The sequence below is a fragment of the Leopardus geoffroyi genome, chromosome B4, assembly GCF_018350155.1.
Source record: "Leopardus geoffroyi isolate Oge1 chromosome B4, O.geoffroyi_Oge1_pat1.0, whole genome shotgun sequence".
In the NCBI taxonomy this organism is placed as follows: Eukaryota; Metazoa; Chordata; class Mammalia; order Carnivora; family Felidae; genus Leopardus; species Leopardus geoffroyi.
In genome coordinates this window covers 88,671,259-88,689,190 of record NC_059341.1, presented here as the reverse complement: position 1 = coordinate 88,689,190, position 17,932 = coordinate 88,671,259, and the positions used below count along the sequence as shown (strand labels likewise).

At 33.3% G+C, this 17,932-nt stretch overlaps 1 protein-coding gene across 9 annotated transcripts in view; it reads right to left on the bottom strand.

Annotated features, from left to right (window-relative positions):
• The window catches only part of USP15 (ubiquitin specific peptidase 15), a 118,903-nt gene that overhangs the window by 15,090 nt on the left and 85,881 nt on the right, over positions 1-17,932 (bottom strand). For 4 of the 9 annotated variants that reach the window (XM_045466168.1, XM_045466170.1, XM_045466169.1 and 1 more), the window contains 3 exons: positions 6,022-6,195; positions 4,422-4,580; positions 4,117-4,341 (listed from right to left, as the gene is read on the bottom strand). In XM_045466168.1, coding sequence (XP_045322124.1) covers positions 4,117-4,341; positions 4,422-4,580; positions 6,022-6,195 — 558 coding nt within the window. Of the gene's footprint in view, positions 1-4,116; positions 4,342-4,421; positions 4,581-6,021; positions 6,196-6,461; positions 6,480-12,192; positions 12,339-17,932 lie in introns of those variants that run through there. The other 5 variants (XR_006709440.1, XR_006709441.1, XM_045466172.1 and 2 more) reach the window with 4 other exon arrangements.

The following is a 17,932-nucleotide window of genomic DNA, read 5'->3' as shown; positions in this document are numbered from 1 at the left end:
ACAGATCCTTCAACAGTTGCCAGAAATTCTGTGCACCTCTTATTTGCTTTTTCTCTCATTTCTCTGTTACCATATAATTTACAAATCTCTCAAAAAAAAAAAAAAAGAAAAAAAGGAAACCAGTCCCTCATTGCTTTCCCTCTAAAAATTCCCCTCTAATTATCTTTCTCCTCTGCTTTCTAAATACATTGTTAAAAGTAATGTCTACATGGACTATCTTAACTTCCTCACTTCCCATTCACTTATCAATCCATTCGTGGCTTTTGTCTTCATCTCTTTATTTAAACTGTAACCAAGGTTGTCAAACCCTGTTAGAGTTTGACCTTAGCCCTCTTCTGAATTCTATATGCTCTCTTTAGAGACTATGATAATATATCCCAGTTTGCTTTGGCCAGTCCAGATTTAGTCCACTGTCCTTGTATAATTATTAATAATGGCCCCTTTTATTTTTAAGAGTTCTGGTTTAGGTGATAGATTATAAAGTCATCCTAGCCTTGGGGATCTCATCCTTCTAAGATACTCACTATCATTTTCATAGACCTCACTACCCAATTTCTATCTCAAGAACAGACATCTCTTCTCTAGTCTAGATACATAAACTCAACACCTAATGAAAACTCTACCTAAATTTTCTTCATGCATTTCAGCATGTCCAGGACTACACATGATTTAAGTCATTATTAGGTCAACATATCCAATATTAAAATAGGTTTCTTCCTAAATCTTTCTTCCTATATATCCCATTAAAATAAATAACACCACTATTTCCTCAGTTTTACAACCCAGTAAGCTTGGCATCATCTTTGTATACTTGTAAACATTTTTGTTTCTTATACTCAACTGGTTCTTCAAACTGCCATCCTGACACTAATATTAAGAGTTCAAGCGCTTTTCATTTGTCATCTGATCATTGCAAAAACCTCTTATATGGTCTTAGTACATCTGACCTAAGCTTTTCCAATCCAATCTTTGTACTAGCTTGAATCTTCTTTCTCTAATACAAATCTGTTTAGTAACCTTCGATGGGTGCCCTAGCTTTTAAGATGAAGTCCAACTTCCTATCATGGTGTCAAAATTCTTTGTGAGCACTTACCATATTATCTACTTATAATTTCCAGAAGTGGGACATGTCCTCTTTCGCCTTTAGCTCTTTGTATATGCCAATCTCTTGGTCTACAATACCTTTATTTTCAGCTTTCACTTGTTTAAATCCTAATCATCCTTAAGGATTCAACACTGGCATTATTACCAGTTTAGGTATGTCACTCCTTCTATATACTCCTAAAGTACCTTATCATAGCACTTTTCACACTGCATGACAAACTTCTTGGGAACAAGAAACAAGAACACTTTTGTATTTCTAGCACTTTGCAGAATCTTAAGTTCCAATACGTAAGACATGTTCAATACAATTACTAATAAACTTCTATGACCTAAATCAACTTCGGTGATGGGAAAACTCATCAAGTAGGTTAACTCAGCTAATTTCCCTTTCCTCTCCAGCTGGTTAAAGCACATTGTTAATGAGGCTATCATTTTGTATTTGAGTTGTTACAGCCTCCAACTGGAAAAAAACCTCCCAATTCTTCTGTGCTGACCAGGAGTCCAACCTCTACAAATCTGTACTTTTGGGGAGAAAAAAAAATCAAGTGAGAAAAGAGGTATACTAATGAAATTAATATTGCTGGAAAAATAATTTAAAATCCAAATCATGGGAGAATATTCAATACATGCCTCTGGGCTAATGTGTAATTTGAATGCAATCTGTCTCTACGTAATATAGATTATATTACTGGCATGGGAGAATACGGTCTTTAACAAATGTACTGTGGAGAAACAGAGTATATTCTTTTGTTGTGATCAATTTTTACTTATTGTTTTATGCTGCTCTCTCATTCCACTATACTCTTTGGCATATACTTGTAAACTTACAAACTAGAGAGGTAAGGGTGTAGTTTAGCATTGCCATGGTTTCCCTCCATTGAAAAGAATGTTAATTCTATACTTATTAAAGGATGTGATTTTAGAAATGTGAACACATCTCCCCCGGTCAAAAATAAAAGCAGGTCTTTACTGGCCCTCCTTAATATTCTTAGTACTACTGAATGAAATATTGACACGAGGGCATCAGGCTCATTGACTTCAGGAAGGAAACATAAAAGCAGCAGCAAAAGAAATAGGGGGAATTTCTACAACTGAATACATGACTAGTCTCCACCACACTTTAATTACTTTGAATGAAAGGACTGTACTTTTATGATGAACACTTCATTTACTGTGCCCTTGCTGACAGTAAAACCAAACACTTTGACTAAATTAACGGTAAGATTGTAAATGCGTTTAAAAGCAAATGTTTCATATCGATTTCATGACATTGTTATTAGCTGAATTGTGTCCCCTTAAAATTTATATGTTGAAGCCCTGACCACCAATGTAATAGCCTTTGGAGATGGGGCTTTTAGAAAGTTTAGATGAGATCAAAAAGGTGGGTGCCCTTACAGATTATGTGCATACATGTGGTCTCTCTATGTAAACACAGTGAGGACAAGACAGAGTCTGCACTAGAAACCAACCATGCTGGCACTCTTGATAGTAAGACTTCTAGCCTCCAGAACCGTTTGCCAAACAGAGCTTTACACTCTCACTAGGCGTCCAACACATATTTGAATGAATAGAATTTTTGAATATTTCTCCATTAGGAATCCATTTCTGCAGTAGAACTCAAGGTCTAGCAGAGAAATGATTAAGTAAACCAAAGTTATAGGGAAATTTGGTTAAGTGCGGGAAGAGAATTTTAGGGGAACTGAAGGTAGAAGAGGAAGGAACTACTTTTGTTAGGGTCGGTCACGTGTCAGAAAAGGATTAATAAAGGAGGGAAATATAGTGCTTTGCTTCACAAATTTTAAAAATAATCCTATAGTACTAGGCAATGGAATCAGGCTGACAACTGATATTAAGGCCTTTTTCAGGGCTCTTGAATTGATACTCCAAACTGTTAGAAGATTAGAACATTATTGAAGCAAGTATTTATAGCTGAACTAAATTTCTTAAATTTTTTTTTTAATGTTTACTTATTTTTGAGAGAGAGCATGAGTGGGGGAGGGGCAGAAAAAGAGAGAGACACACAGAACTCAAAGCAGGTTCCAGGCTCCATGCTATCAGCACAGAGCCCAATGCAGGGCCTGAACTCATGAACGGTGACATCAGGACCTGAGCTGAAGGCGGACGCTTAACCAACTGAGCCAGCCAGGTGCCCCCCTTTTTTAAAATTTTTAAATTTATTTATTTTTTTTGAGAGAGAGAAGGAGAGGGGTGAAAGGAGAAGGGAGAGAGAGAGAATCTTAAGCAGGCTCCATGTCCAGTATGGGGCCCGATGTGGTGCTCAATCTCATGACTGTGAGATCATGACTTGAGCCAAAATCAAGAGTTGGACGCTTACCCAACTGAGCCACCCAGGCATCCCAGCCCAACTAAATTTCTATTTCTCCTCCAAGTTGTTAAGATGCCTAAAAATTACAGGTATTTAAATATACCATTATCATAACATGAATCAAAATGTGTACTATTAGTTTTATTTTCAAAAGACACTAGAAAAAAAAATTACAATTAACATTAAAGTTGGAAAATAGGAAAAATATTTATAACATTGCAAAATTGAACCTCTCATTTTTTCTTTTGTAAGAAAAAGCCTTTGAGAATTTTATTTTTACAAATAATGATACTTTACACATCCCTCAGCCTTTCACGATTCTAAAAAGGTGTATTAATTTCCAAAGTATTTAGCTTATAAAATCTCTTACACATATAAACTTAATAATTGAATTGTGCTTGAGACACAAGGCCTCAACACTTAATTTTTGTTTTGTTTTTTTAATTTTAGAGAGAGACACAGAGTGCATGCGAGTGTGGAAGAGGGGCAGGATAGAAAGAGACAGAGTCTTAATCAGGCTCCAAGCTTAGCGTGGAGTCTGACATGGGGCTTGATCCCACGACCCTGGGATCATGACCTGAACTGAAATCAAGAGTCAGGCACTAGACGAACTGAGCCACATAGGCACCCCTCGACACTAAGTTTTAATAAAAGCAACAAAGGCAAAGAAAATAATCATGACCTACCTGCATAGGTTTGGTAAGTGGATCCATTCTAACCAAATAAACTTCCAAAGTACGTTCTTTTTTCATGGGCAATGGAAGTGTCAAGTAACAAAAAGGATCAAATGTTACTGAAATCTTAGCACATTCAGGACAAACTAAAGTTGATTTGAAAAGGCCGTGAAATATATCTACTATGATAGAATCATTTCTTTTTAAATGGTTTTCCCAGGCTTCTTCAGCAACTATCTGTTAAGAAAAACAGACACATATTACACAGAAATATCACATTATTGTAACAATGGTGACAATGATATTATTAAATTTACCTTATCTGGCCTTCCATCAGCATCTTTTAACTGTATATATGGTTTTTTCCTAATTCGATTCAAATCCTCATGCAGTCCATCTAATAGGAAAGCTAATAGCTCTTGACAGTCCTGCTGCTGGTATCCAGAGAACTGAGGTGCAAAACGTCCTACTTGTGTCTGCAAGAAAAGCAAAAATACAAAATCAGTTACGGGGACAAAATTGATTAAAACAAATATGATTCTCATTATTTATGGATTTTATATTTGTGAATTCACTGACTCTGTTACAATCTATTTGTAACCCTCAAAACAACTTGTGGCACTTTGGCAGTCATTTGCAGATATGGTAACTACAGACACATAAGTTCATACAGATAATTACATATCTAAAAACATTTTTAAAATTATAACTAATCTCTAATGTAGAAATGTTGACCTCAGGAAATAACAAGGAGAAAATATGGTAGAGTTTTGTACAAAGGATTTGGAAATACTCAAACTTATTAAAATTCAATAATATTTCTGGGTCACTAGAAAAAATTACAACGCTCTCCTTTAGTTTCTGTGTATAAAAAAGAGGGTAAATTCCAGAGATAAAAGGAATATTTGTGTTCATATATAATTTTCCTAGTCTTTGCAGTACTATTTTTTTATAAGACTGAAAAGAAATGTGAAAGGAAAAGTCAGATATCAAGAGCCTGTTTACACAAAATTTTAAAAGAGAATAGCTGGCAAAATGAAACTAACTAGAATCCTGGGTAAGGATTGAGAAATAGTTTGTCTAAACTAGCTTGTTCAAAGCTTAGAAAGTTAAGATAAGTACAAGAGTATTTTGATTTGTTGTTTTTATGTTTTAGGAACTAGTATACAGTTAATAAAATATTGCTTAGCAGATGTCCTATATGAGCATCATTTGTGTATATTAAAAAATGGCTGAAAGCTGAGAGCTTCTTATTCTCTTTTAAGTTTAAAATTTCCCATAGATCTCACCTGTAAATAAATAGGAAAACTCTTTTAACTATATAAAACTAAATTTCATTCTTATTTGAATGACAAATTAAAGTTTTATTGGTTCTAAGAAACCACTTCACAAAAAAGAATGAACTTAAAAGTGTAAGGATTATATTGAAAGTAATTCATATTTAGCGCTGGTTATATAGACTAGTTTCATTTTAATAATTTTTCAAATTTACAAGGACTCTCAAAATAACCTGAGTGCTTAGACTTCAATGACATGCCCAAATTTAGCCTTTACATTTGTATAAATAAATTTATGTAGGTTTCTCATATATGTACTTATTATAAAGCAACCTGCCTATGCTCTGCTGTCTCTTTCTTGTCATTTTGTACCATAACAGTGTTTTCCAATCTTTATTTCAATATTTCCCTCCTCATCTCCCAGACATTTTTTAGACATTTTAAAGTAATCGTCCACCCCACCTCCCACCCAGAAAATTGAACAGCACTGATATACTGTGTATCTTTCTATTTGTGCTAGGTCCCTATGGAGGGCCATAAGCCAATGTAACAGCTATGCTTTTTCAGGGCTTCCCCCAAAGAACACATTTTTGTTCTGGGGGTCATATAGCCCTAACGAAAATGTATTAACCATACTAACCTTAAAGGCTCTTGGCGTGACATAGCTAAATTTTCCAGACCACATTTGTTTGATCAATTCAGCATAAGATTTAGCTATTTCACCTCTCATTCCTAAGGGATTGTCAAAATTGAGTTCTTCTTGATACTTATCATTGAGGAAATATTCAGTAAGTGGAGGAGTGTTGCTCAAACACTGCAAAGAATAAAACACATTTTCAAGTAAGAGTAACCACAGGTTAAACATGTAAAATGAAGAGAGAAACAAACGGACTTGTCATAATATATAGAGAAAAATTTAAATGATGGCCTCATGAACTAATAAATAACTGGTCAAATGAACACTCAAATGATGCACTCAACTATTCATTTCCCAAATTTCAAATCAATTACTTATAATAAATGAAAATGCTATTATTTGTTGCTGTAAAATCTGCATTAATTTTAACCACAGCAAACTACCTGTTAACTGGGAGAGAAGCTCAGAGTTTTCTTTCCTTCTTTTACTTGATTGGTAGAAATTATGGTTTGTCTACTCATCCCAGGCACCTGCAAATTAGCCTGAGTAGGTAAAAACTGAGATAGAGTGCAAGCAAGAAATTAACTTTAAAGAGGTATTTATTGCTTCCATTGTCAATTCCTTATGAAAGAGCAGCCTTTACATTTTCCATTTGGTCAACCAATTTTAGAAGGGACAGTACAGATTCGCTGAGCCTGAGGAAACTTAACTTTTGTTATGTGAACTCTGGCTAAGTGTGTTCCTACTTCCTCCAGTTCTTCAGTATCATGACAATTCAATTTTCCTTTTTGGCAAGATTAAAACTATGAATTAGTTAATTCTCCATCTCCTTTCTATTCAGAATGAGATAATTTAGGAGTTAAAATAAAATAGATACCAGAAGTACAGTTTTTCCGTAACACTTTATCTCAAGATAGAATAATTTTAAGTTGATAATACCATATAATTTGAACCCAATGTTATTATTCTTTATTAAGAACCCAATATTACTTTATGAATTAGATGTCTACAGTCATTAAATAGAATATGTAATGACTGACATATACTTTTCTTTTTTTTTTTTTTTTTCCCTGCAGGAAGACATTTGTCTTGGGAGTCAAAGTTTTTCACAGCTTGCTTACCACTCAGTTAGGTTAATAGTCTGGGATTAAACAGTCTTGGTAGCTATGAAAAGTTCAACCTGCTGGGTTCATGCCAATAACTGGCGTGCCATAAACTATGTCTATATACCATGTACTGTTTGACTAAAACTTCAAAATTAAGCATATTTGATTTTTTGAAATAAATTATGATGTTCTGTTTTGTGGTTTCAATTATGAATTAATTTAGGTTTACTTAAGTAACCATAACATCTATTTTGGTATTTTCAATGTAATAAAAATAATACTGCTCAAATTGGTAGTCTAGTACCTATAATAAGGCAAAAGGGAAATTGTTTATAATATCATGGAATTTGTTATTATATAATTAATTCTTAGGCAATGAAAGCAAATAAAAATGTTTAGAGTGGACTATATAGACCTTAGTGTCATTTACAAGCCGTTTTCAGCAGATATCAAATTTTATGTGAGCAAGAGGAAGATAAAGGTAGATTACAGTGTAGGAGGCGATTCAGGAAAGGATACTTTCCAACTTCTGAACTCCTTTTACATGTCAACCTCTCAAAATCTTACACAGCTTTTGAGATTCATTCTCTTTTCCTTTTGCATTATATGTTCTTTTAACTATAAACCCAGCACTAGAGGTAGGGTCAGGCAACCCAGAATACACCATGGCTACACTAAATGCCACCACTTAGTAGTATCATCTGATTTAATACAAACAGGATGAACACTATATAGTCAATGAGGCAAAGGGGAGGTCAGACAGCATTTCCAACAATTATCAGTTAGTTTTCAAATCCTTGTATTTGATCAGTTCAGGGTTATACTAAGAATATGATATTCTAATGTAACACAATTATACAAAGAACCTAATTTATGGTTTTACCAAACTAAGAACCAAGTTGTACAGATGTGAATAATTTTTGAACTTTGTTTTCACCTAATTCTATGTATCCTTATCTTGCAAAGAACTTCCAAATATAATTTAAAATCTGCAGCTTTCCAGTAGCATCCGGAGAGATTTTTCTAAAATTTATATCACTTTCATGCTAAAAATAATAGCAATTTCAGATTGAAATCTCAATTTTTGAGAAGAGTCTGTCTTTTGCCCACCTATGTGGCCTCTTATCTTGCTAATACCTTTATGTGACTCTATCCTAGCCTCATTTAATTACTTGAGGTTCCTTGACCTCCATGTATTCTCTCACTCTTAAATTTGCAACATCAATCCATCTATGTGAAATATACCTTCTTTGTTCTATTAACTTCTACTAAACCATCAAGATTCGGGTATCCTGTCTGGGAAGTATTCCTAGATTTCCCTCTAATGTTTCCTTTGGTATGTTTCCATATTGCATAATGCTCACTTGTACTACACCACTTATTTTCTAATATACTGTAACTTTAATTTTTAGTTTATCTGTCTTGCCAAATGGACTGTGACCTTCATGAGAGCAGGAACCATAATATCAATTATATGTATATCTCCAGCACTCAGTATGTGTACAATAAACACACGTTTAATAAAACATGTTTTTGCCTATATATACAAATGTTTTTATTCTTTTGGCTTTTTAAATCTTTTCCTCCAATGTTTGGCACAGAGCAAATTTTTCTTGAATGAATTATTACTTAGGGAGACAAAAATATATTAGCTGGTAATGGATAATCTCAAAAACTTCATCAAGCACTTCTACCTGATTTAATGGTTTAAATCACTTGGTTTAAATTATATAAACCAAAAGAAGGACAGCACCTATTAAAAACTTGCCCATGCTTTTGTGTGACTCTTGATCTCAGGGTTGTGAGCCTGAGCCCCACAGTAGAGATTATGTAAAATAAATAAACTGAAACATACAAACAAGCAAACACCAAAAAACTTTCCCATCCTTTTAACTTTCATTCAATTCACTATCTACTTTGTAGTGGGTCTCTGCTTGGATTTTTTTTTAAAGTCCTTGATACAGAGACCAATGACTATTTTCAAAGTGACACAAGCCATTTTGAAGATGACTATAATTGAACATTAACAAACTAAAAACAAAACACAGTTTTAATAAGTGCTTGTATTACTTATCAAGATATCATAACCAATATATTTTGAGGTAACCTTTATGTTTAAATTAAAAAAAAAACATTCTATTTGTTAAACATAATTAAAAAAAAATTTAAGTATAGTTGACACACAATGTTACATTAGTTTCAGATATACACCAGAACATACTGTGTTAAGAAACTCACAAGCTACATTTTTCTAAAAATTTATACAAACATATATAAATACAGAAATTCAATAGACAGTTTAAGTGTTCTACTAATGCACATATCATAGTAGTTTAAAAACTGAAACTGATGTCAGACTTTTCTTTCTCATATTGTAAAATACAATACTTTTCTCCCTCACCTTGAAATTATTATTCTGGGAATCATTATATTCTTGGACTAGTATAAAGACCACCTAAAATACTAAAAGTTCTCTTTTAATTTTTGGTATAAATTTCAAGGTATAATTAGAATACAGGTCAAACAACTAAAGTATTTCCATGCCTCAAGTGTTGTCAGTATTCAATGCCATCACCGTGGCAGAAGTAAGAAGGTAGTTTCTTAATATTGGTCATACTGCAGTTTGAGTTATAATTTATACAATTCATTCTATCTTTTAACATGGGGCTATCTTAGAAGAATGAACATCTTTGACAAATACAAGAAAACTGGACATTTGGACTAGTTGCCATTAAATACAATGTTTTAAAGAATAAAGATTTTGGTTAGTTCAATAATAAAAACAACAATAATCATAGTTCTGAAGCATCTCTCTCAAAGATTCCTCTGCTATAACATGTATCACTTTTCCATCTGATTGGGACTGTCCCAAAACAATTCCTTTCTTACGACATATACAGACAAAGGGAATTTCTCCTTTTAACCTGTAAGATACTTTATTGAGTGACATAATATGGACCTGAAATCACACGTTTTATGCACCTATGTGGATATATTTCTCACTCTCAATGATTCTTGAACTGCAGAACAGAACAAAACTCATCCTTTCCTAACATAAACGGTTTCTCCTAGCAAAACCTGAGAATACAGATATAAATCTATTGTAAAAACAAAAGGGATTACATAAATAGTATTAGTATGTTATTTTATGGCTACTTATGAGTTTTGTGATGTTCTACCAGTCATATGCCATTTTGAGCTTCACCTTTGTTAATTCAGATTTCAACTACCTGACATTGACAGATACCAACACTTCAGTATTTCAAGGAGAGCTACCTCTTACAACTCACCACCAAAAAAACTGAAGTTCAAGTATGAGGTGATGTGACTCATAATAAAACACAGATCTTAAGCCACATTTTACTTATATCAGAATGGTGCCTACAGTGGTTCTTACAATTGGTAGAATTTTATCAAATACTATGTTAAAAATAAAGCAATAAACAGAATGAAGAGAAGGATTCTGTACCAGTAGTCTCAATTCTTAATGTAAAAAGGAGTAAGTAAAAACTTACAGTAATGAACAAGCAAAATTGCTTTAGTTAAGAAACTAAATTTCACATTTAGTAGATGTTAAAGAGTTTTGGCATTCATTAATTTAAATTAGTCTTTGTGATAAAACAACCAGTTGGTTAACTGGAAGGTCAGGACATAAGCTAGTATGAAAAATTGGTTTATCCATGAGGAATGAGAATGCCTGGGTATGTGCAAGCCAGTCATTTTGTGAGCAGACATGACTACTAAGTATCTGTTCCTGAAAGTGGCTCTGTGGTTCTCTACCTGTGCTTACATATGCATTTAAAATAGAAACCCCAAGTAATAAGAGTATTCTTGAATGTGAATTTGAATTAGGAGTCTTAAGACATATTAGTCCTTAGTTTAATGTATTAAGATTGAACCTTAGCCATGTACTTCTTCCTCCCTTTCTTAGAATGTTCTTCCCCTGTAAGAAATTCCTATTCTTTAACACTCATGTCAGTATCTCTTACAACATTTTATCTTGCTCAGCACCTCAAGGAAGAACTAATATTACTTCTTCTGAGCAAACTCTATACCTTGAACTCACTTACACTGCGCTTATTTTGAAAGCAGCCTCCATGTCTATTTCACCTTTGTACCTCAGGGTCTACAGCACAATGCCTGACACATACCTTAATAAAGGTGTGTTGAATGAATGAAAACTTGTATGACAGAAAGACTGGAAGCTGTCCTTACAGAAACTGAGAACAGTGGGAAAACACTAGACTAAAGAGACCTGAATTACACCCTGGTATATAACTATAACCTATCTAAAAGTTCTGTAAGTTCAAAAACAAAAGTCCCAGTAATGCCTAGGCAGGCTTTTCTAATGAAGAAAAATAGCTACTGTGAATGCCCCAAGCTATCAGGATAAATCCATATAAGTCAAAGACATGTGAAGGAAAAGTATTTGGAAATATATTTTTATCAAGACTCCTCAATAAATCTTCAACCTAGAATGAGGTATAAAAATTCTGAAGAGAGTTCTTCTAAATAATTGAATGTCTCAATCAGTGGACATTCTGCCATATGGTTCAATGTATATAGAACTTTAACCACTGCCACCATGAAGAACTATTTTTAAAAAGAATGCATATACCATTCAACTATTTTATAAAGTAATAATTCTCTATGAAAAACTCTCTGGTTACAAATTTCCATACATCTAAAATTGGAATATTATGTGAGGTTATGATTTTCTTTCATTATTTAATTAGCTGGAAAGGCTACAATGCTCTGTACATAAGTTTTCCTTATACACACATGCACAAATCCTATTGCTCTTACATTATTTTCAAAAAGTTCTTCCGTTAAATATGTTCTGATCAATAAGACTGATGTTTCTAGAGTTCTCTGGAAAAAATTAATGACTCATAAGAGTCTCAATTTTGTGTTTCACTATAAATTTCTATATCATTTTTTAATTGATGAAGTGAAATAAAGTTCTACTATATAACCAAATCTCAAGTCTGTAATCAACATATTTTAGGAAATGAATAATTAATAGCCATCCCAATAACTTGTAATGAATCTGGAATTTCCCCAGTACCTGGAAAATAGCCAAAGTAATCCCCTTCAAAAAGAGAAAGTTGTCTTTTGTAATGCTGAATATGAACCACTCCCTTTCTGTTCAGGTGCTCCAGAAGCCCAATTTTCAAGTGATCATGTATGCTCACTATTTTAGTAAACCGGTAACTAGAACAGGAAAGAAAACAAACTTAATTTTTGATTACCTAAAGCTCTGAGTTGTGTAACTCATTCTGTAACTGATCAAAATGTAATGCCACTCACACCCTTTAAAAAAAAAGTAGCTATACCTTCAAACTAACCAATACTAAAAATAAAAACCCAATCTAAAATGAGGAAACCATTTTCTTTTCTTATAATTTAAAAAATTACACCTGGAGTGACCTTAGAATAATCCAGTATTTTTTTTCCTGGATTTTAATATTAGATGGATAAAGAATTTTCAGATTTGCCATGCTATCATTTTTCACTTTGTCATGACAACAGTATAGACATTCTAAAAAGGTCTGAGTTCTGAAGCATTTCTCTAAATACTGGGATATTGGCTCTAGTTCTGTAATGAAACAGTGGATGAGAAAGGAAAGTATGATGTAGATTTTTACAATGAAGAAGTATAAATATAAGCCTGCCCCTTCATCAAGTAAATTTTAAAAATGAGGTATTTTTAAGACAACTGATATTTTATTCTTCATTACTTTTTCCCTTAGGAAAGGCCAATCTCGTTACATTTGAGAGATCAGTTCTGAAGCTTCTCCACATATTTTGGGAAAGCATATACAATCATTCTATTTTGCTTTTCATTTCCAATCTCCCTCCAAGCTTTCTTTAAAAAATAAATTCAGGTAAGTAAAATATAAGTGGGAATAAATTTATTTATTTAAAAAAACCCCAAAAAACCAAAACTTCTGTTTTTCCCTCTCCCAACTAGTCAGAGAAGAGAGAATTGACATACATTCAACTTAAAATATTGGAACTTTACATAAAATAGTTTCAAAGGCTGCATTTTTGAATTGGACAAAGATAATGTTCTAACAATGTAATGTATGTTATTAACCTGGTCACTATGCTTAAGACATAAATTAAATTTCATTTAAGTTCCTGCTGTCACCCTTTCTTTCAAATTCTATGAAATTTCTTCTTCATACAATACTTAAATTCAATAAAGAATTATTATGAAAGCTCTGGGAAATAGGAGAACTAATGGGGAACATTTTGTGGGCTAACAAACAAATAGTGTTATTTTTTTCTCTAATCTATAAAATTGAGGAAGGAGAATTCTAAGTTTGTGAAAAGGTCTACCCCGTTACTGGCAGTGAGTAAAGCTTATAACTAGAGATTTCAATGCTAAAAAAGCCATGATTATGTAAAGACCATTAATTTTCATACTAAAAGCTATCAGCAGAAACTAGACGGAAGATCTATTTTTAATATAAGTAAATTTGAAAGCTTCTGAGATGATTATACCAACAACAATACTGCAAGTTTCAGGCAGATGTATTTTAGTGAGGTTTTCAAACTACTCAGCTATAGCATCAATTGTCTAGAAAAAAATTTTTTTTTGGTAAGAGGCTATTTAATGAGTGATTTTATGTTTAATATTATTTATAGGAAGCAAGCTAAAATCAAATGGTTCTAATAATATTAATAAACTTGAGTATAAATTGCATTTATTTTAAAGAACTAAAGCATATGAATTCAATTGTAATATTTCGTATTATTATCTGCTCTACACTGTTAATAATTCAAAACTGGCTCACAATGAAATGAATGCCACTATTTTAGGCAAGCAAGATGAAGGACTTTAGAAAAAGCAATGGTTCTTCATAATTTTGTGTGTGGTTCAGTGCCTTGCACATAATATTCAGTATAGAAACATTTTTGAAAAAATAAGTATCACAAATTTCTGATTCACTGATCTTTTTAGTTTCCCTGTGAAAGCATACATGAAAGGATAGCAGAAATTTTTCACGAAGTTTAACTGAATTTTTACATTCTTTAAGGGAAATCACCAAGTCATGTACTTCTCTTCATTATTTCATTACACTAGACCCCAAACTGACAATAAATACTTCAGCTGAGTTGAAAAAGAAGTTTAAGGACCATGTAATAGCATGAACTATGAAGGGTTTCTGATTATTTTCATAATCCAAAAGAACTTTAAATTTATCTAAATAATCACTCAACAGATATTTATTAGGAACAGAAGATTATTATTTGAAGAGTTTCTAGTAATATAAAAATAATGTTCCAAAAGGATTTTTTCCTATCATTCACTGTGCATTCATGGAACTAGTTGCGTGGGACTGGGGGTTGCTCTGCCAGGCTGGGGTTAACATAGCAATCCGATGCAAGTGCCATCAGACTGGTTACACCGGTGGAACCTAACGCTGTATTATTTCTTGAACTTTATACATAGCTGGGTTTCTGACTTACTCGGTTGCAAGAAGTAAATATATATGTTATGTGCTATTATTCTTTTTAAAATTAATGTGCTCTTTTGGAGTTAGACAGCTCCAGAAAGATCATTAATCTGGTCCAGGTGAAGTTCTAAACATTTCTGGTAAATTTTCTAATGCAGTATTTCTCTGTTTATGTGAAAGAACTAATTTCTTAACAATTTCCAAATCATCATAGACTGAGACTTTTATAAAGTACAGTAAAAATGAACCACTACAAAAATGAAATAAAAAACGACATACAAAAAAACAAAGCCTCATCTTCTATTATGAGATTTAATAGATATAAAATACCCTGACCAAGTTGCTAGAAAAGTTTTAGACCACTTATACTTAATTTCTATGCTTATTTGTCAACCATGCTGTCTCATCCATAGACAGACTCTGAGAAATACTGTTCTAATCATTATCTGGCATTATGCTAAACATTGGGGATATAAAAGAAAACCAAAGACAGTCTCTACTTTCATGACTCTCACTGTGTAATAGGTATTTATCCAGAAGAAAGAGAGGAAAGGGGGGAGAGATAGAGATGTGGGAAAGGCAACGAGGGAAAAGGAAGGAGTATACACAAACAAGTTTGATACATAACAAATTCCAAGAACCTTTAGTTTTGGCTTAAGAGGTAGGAAAAGCCCCATTTGGGTTTTATCCTTTAGGTGATGAGAAGCAAGTTTTAAGCAAAGAGATAAATAATTATATTTGCATTTTAAAACGACGACTCTGGAAGCAATGCACTAAATGGAGAGGAAGAGGATAAATGAAGGAATAAAGATAGGAGTTAGAGATATATTTCAACAGGTCACATAAAAGATGCTCAAGTACTCAAATATTGTACTGACAGTAGAAGAGAAGATGGATGGAAGTGACACTAAGAGGTACTGAAATGAACAGGATCTAGGGAGAGTCTCAAGTTTTTGACTTGGGTTAGTGGGTGGACAGTTGCAACTAAGGGAGTATGAGATAAAAGGATCAGGTTTCTTGGGAGAGTGTTTGGTCTTAGTAGCCAAGGTTAGTTTAAGTGTAATATTATCTAGGCAGAAATGTCCATCTAACTGTTATATACTGGAAGGAAACTCAGGAGGGAGAATTATAGTGGAGACAGATTTGAGATTTGTCAGTTAAAGTGGATGTCAACATCTCAAAGGTAAAGAGTGACATCTCAAAGGTAAAGAGGCTACAAACAACCCTGCAAACAGAAGGTCAAGAATGACTTTATCAAAAGCAATTTTTTGGGGTTGGTATGATGGTCACAGTGATGACATAACAATAGTTGATAACTGCACATTGTTTACCAGGTACCAAGCACTTGTTAAACAATTTATCTTCATTTAACAGATGAAGAAACTAAAAAGTTTCTTATTCAAGATCACACAACCAAGTGGCAGAACTAGGTTTTCAATCCAAGCAGTCAGGTTCCAAAACCTATGCTTGTAACTACTATGCTATGCTGCAGAGGACTACTGAATGGAAGATGAGAAAGTAGGAAGAAAGTACAAACCATTATTTTCAGTTTTCAAGGTTAAGAGTCCTCTTCACTCCTTACTTAGAAGAAGAAGAAGAAAAAAGACTTGACGATATATATATATATATATATATATATATATATATATATATATATATGCTGAAAGGAACACAGTGAAAATGTGAGGTAAAAGGTACATAACAAAGATATGATGATTAATGGAACAAGTTTCGGGAAGATAGCAGAGGTCCCAGGAAGATGGTGGTATAATCATGATGACACAGACACTTCAGGTATGGTACAATGAGAATAAGAGGAATCTTAAAATGTTCTAGCTTACTATTAAGAATTTCCTTATAAACAATTAGTAACATTTTGGTTAAAAATTTATAATTTCTTTTAAAGAGTTATTGAAAACTTTTTCTTGTCAAAGTATATAATAATTAGGTCCTGGGCAATTACCGAAGAATCATTCATAATACTTCAATTACATACCAAATCTGTAACAACAACTATATATATATATTTATATTTACATATATAAATAGATATATATTTATATTCATATATACATAATGAATATACGTGTGTATATAGATTAGTGCATATATGTCAGTGATTCAGTTTATTTTCAAAGCAACATCTCTCTCAATGAAAGCCAGAGACAGACTTTCAATTTTTAATTATACACGACATGGTTATAAAGTAGTGATTTTCTGGTAAACCCTTCAAGTTCAAATGAACATCATCTTTGATGTAATCAGTTTAGAAGGCTGTATGTTTTCTTGATACTGTCATTGCTCAAAATATTTTAGGTACTTTTCAATAGAGCTGGCACACATATGAAAAAGCATTAATATCTAGCATACAGTGGGTGCCAATATGTGTTTCATGTGTGTATACTCAATGAGCTTTTTTGTATGGTAACATAGATTTGTTTTCATTTATTTTTTTAATGTTTATTTTTGAGAGAGTGCGAGAAGGGGAGGCACAGAGTGGGGGGGCGGGGGGGGGGGGGAGATACAGAATCTGAAGCAGGCCCCAGGCTCTGAGCTGTCAGCACAGAGGCCAACATGGGGCTCAAACCCATGAACTGTGAGATCCTAACCCGAGCTCAAGTCAGACGCTAACTGAGTGAGTGACTCAGGCACCCCATGGTATGGTAAAATAGATTTCTAATGTAGGGATTTTTGTGATAGAAAATTATGGGAACAAGCATGAGCTGTAATGTTGTATTTGTACCTTTGGTAATTCAGTGTTATTTTTATGACCAGATGAATAAAAGAGAAGTCATTATGGATAGTGTACTTTATCAAATAAAATCAAGGCCTGACTCAAAAGTCACCTCCTTGGTGAAGCCTCACTTATTTCCCAGGGGCTCATTTCTCTTTGCTTCTGTAACATTTGGCTGATCATGCTTCTATCATATCACATACTGTGTCTTATTTATTTATATGTCTATTTCATTCACAACACCAAGAACTTCTAAGAGCACAGGCAGTCTTTTTCAATTCTATTACTAATGGCTAGAATACTGTTTGGTACCCAGAGACTCAGTGGATGTTTGTTGGATTAGCTAAATAAATTACCCCGATAAAAACAAGACAACTAGTTTAGCTGCTCTTAATTCCTTTGCCCTTTCTCTCTCCAACCCTAGATAAACCCAGTTACTTACTATATGAACCCAGTCATCTACTGTACGCACCATGTAGCTGAACATTGCTAGAGAAAATTTCAAGTGAATAAACCCACACCGTTCTAAATTGATCTCCAGACTCAAATGAGATTTCAATACTGCCAAGCAATCTTACTCTTTCATTCTTAGCAAATAACCTGGTCTC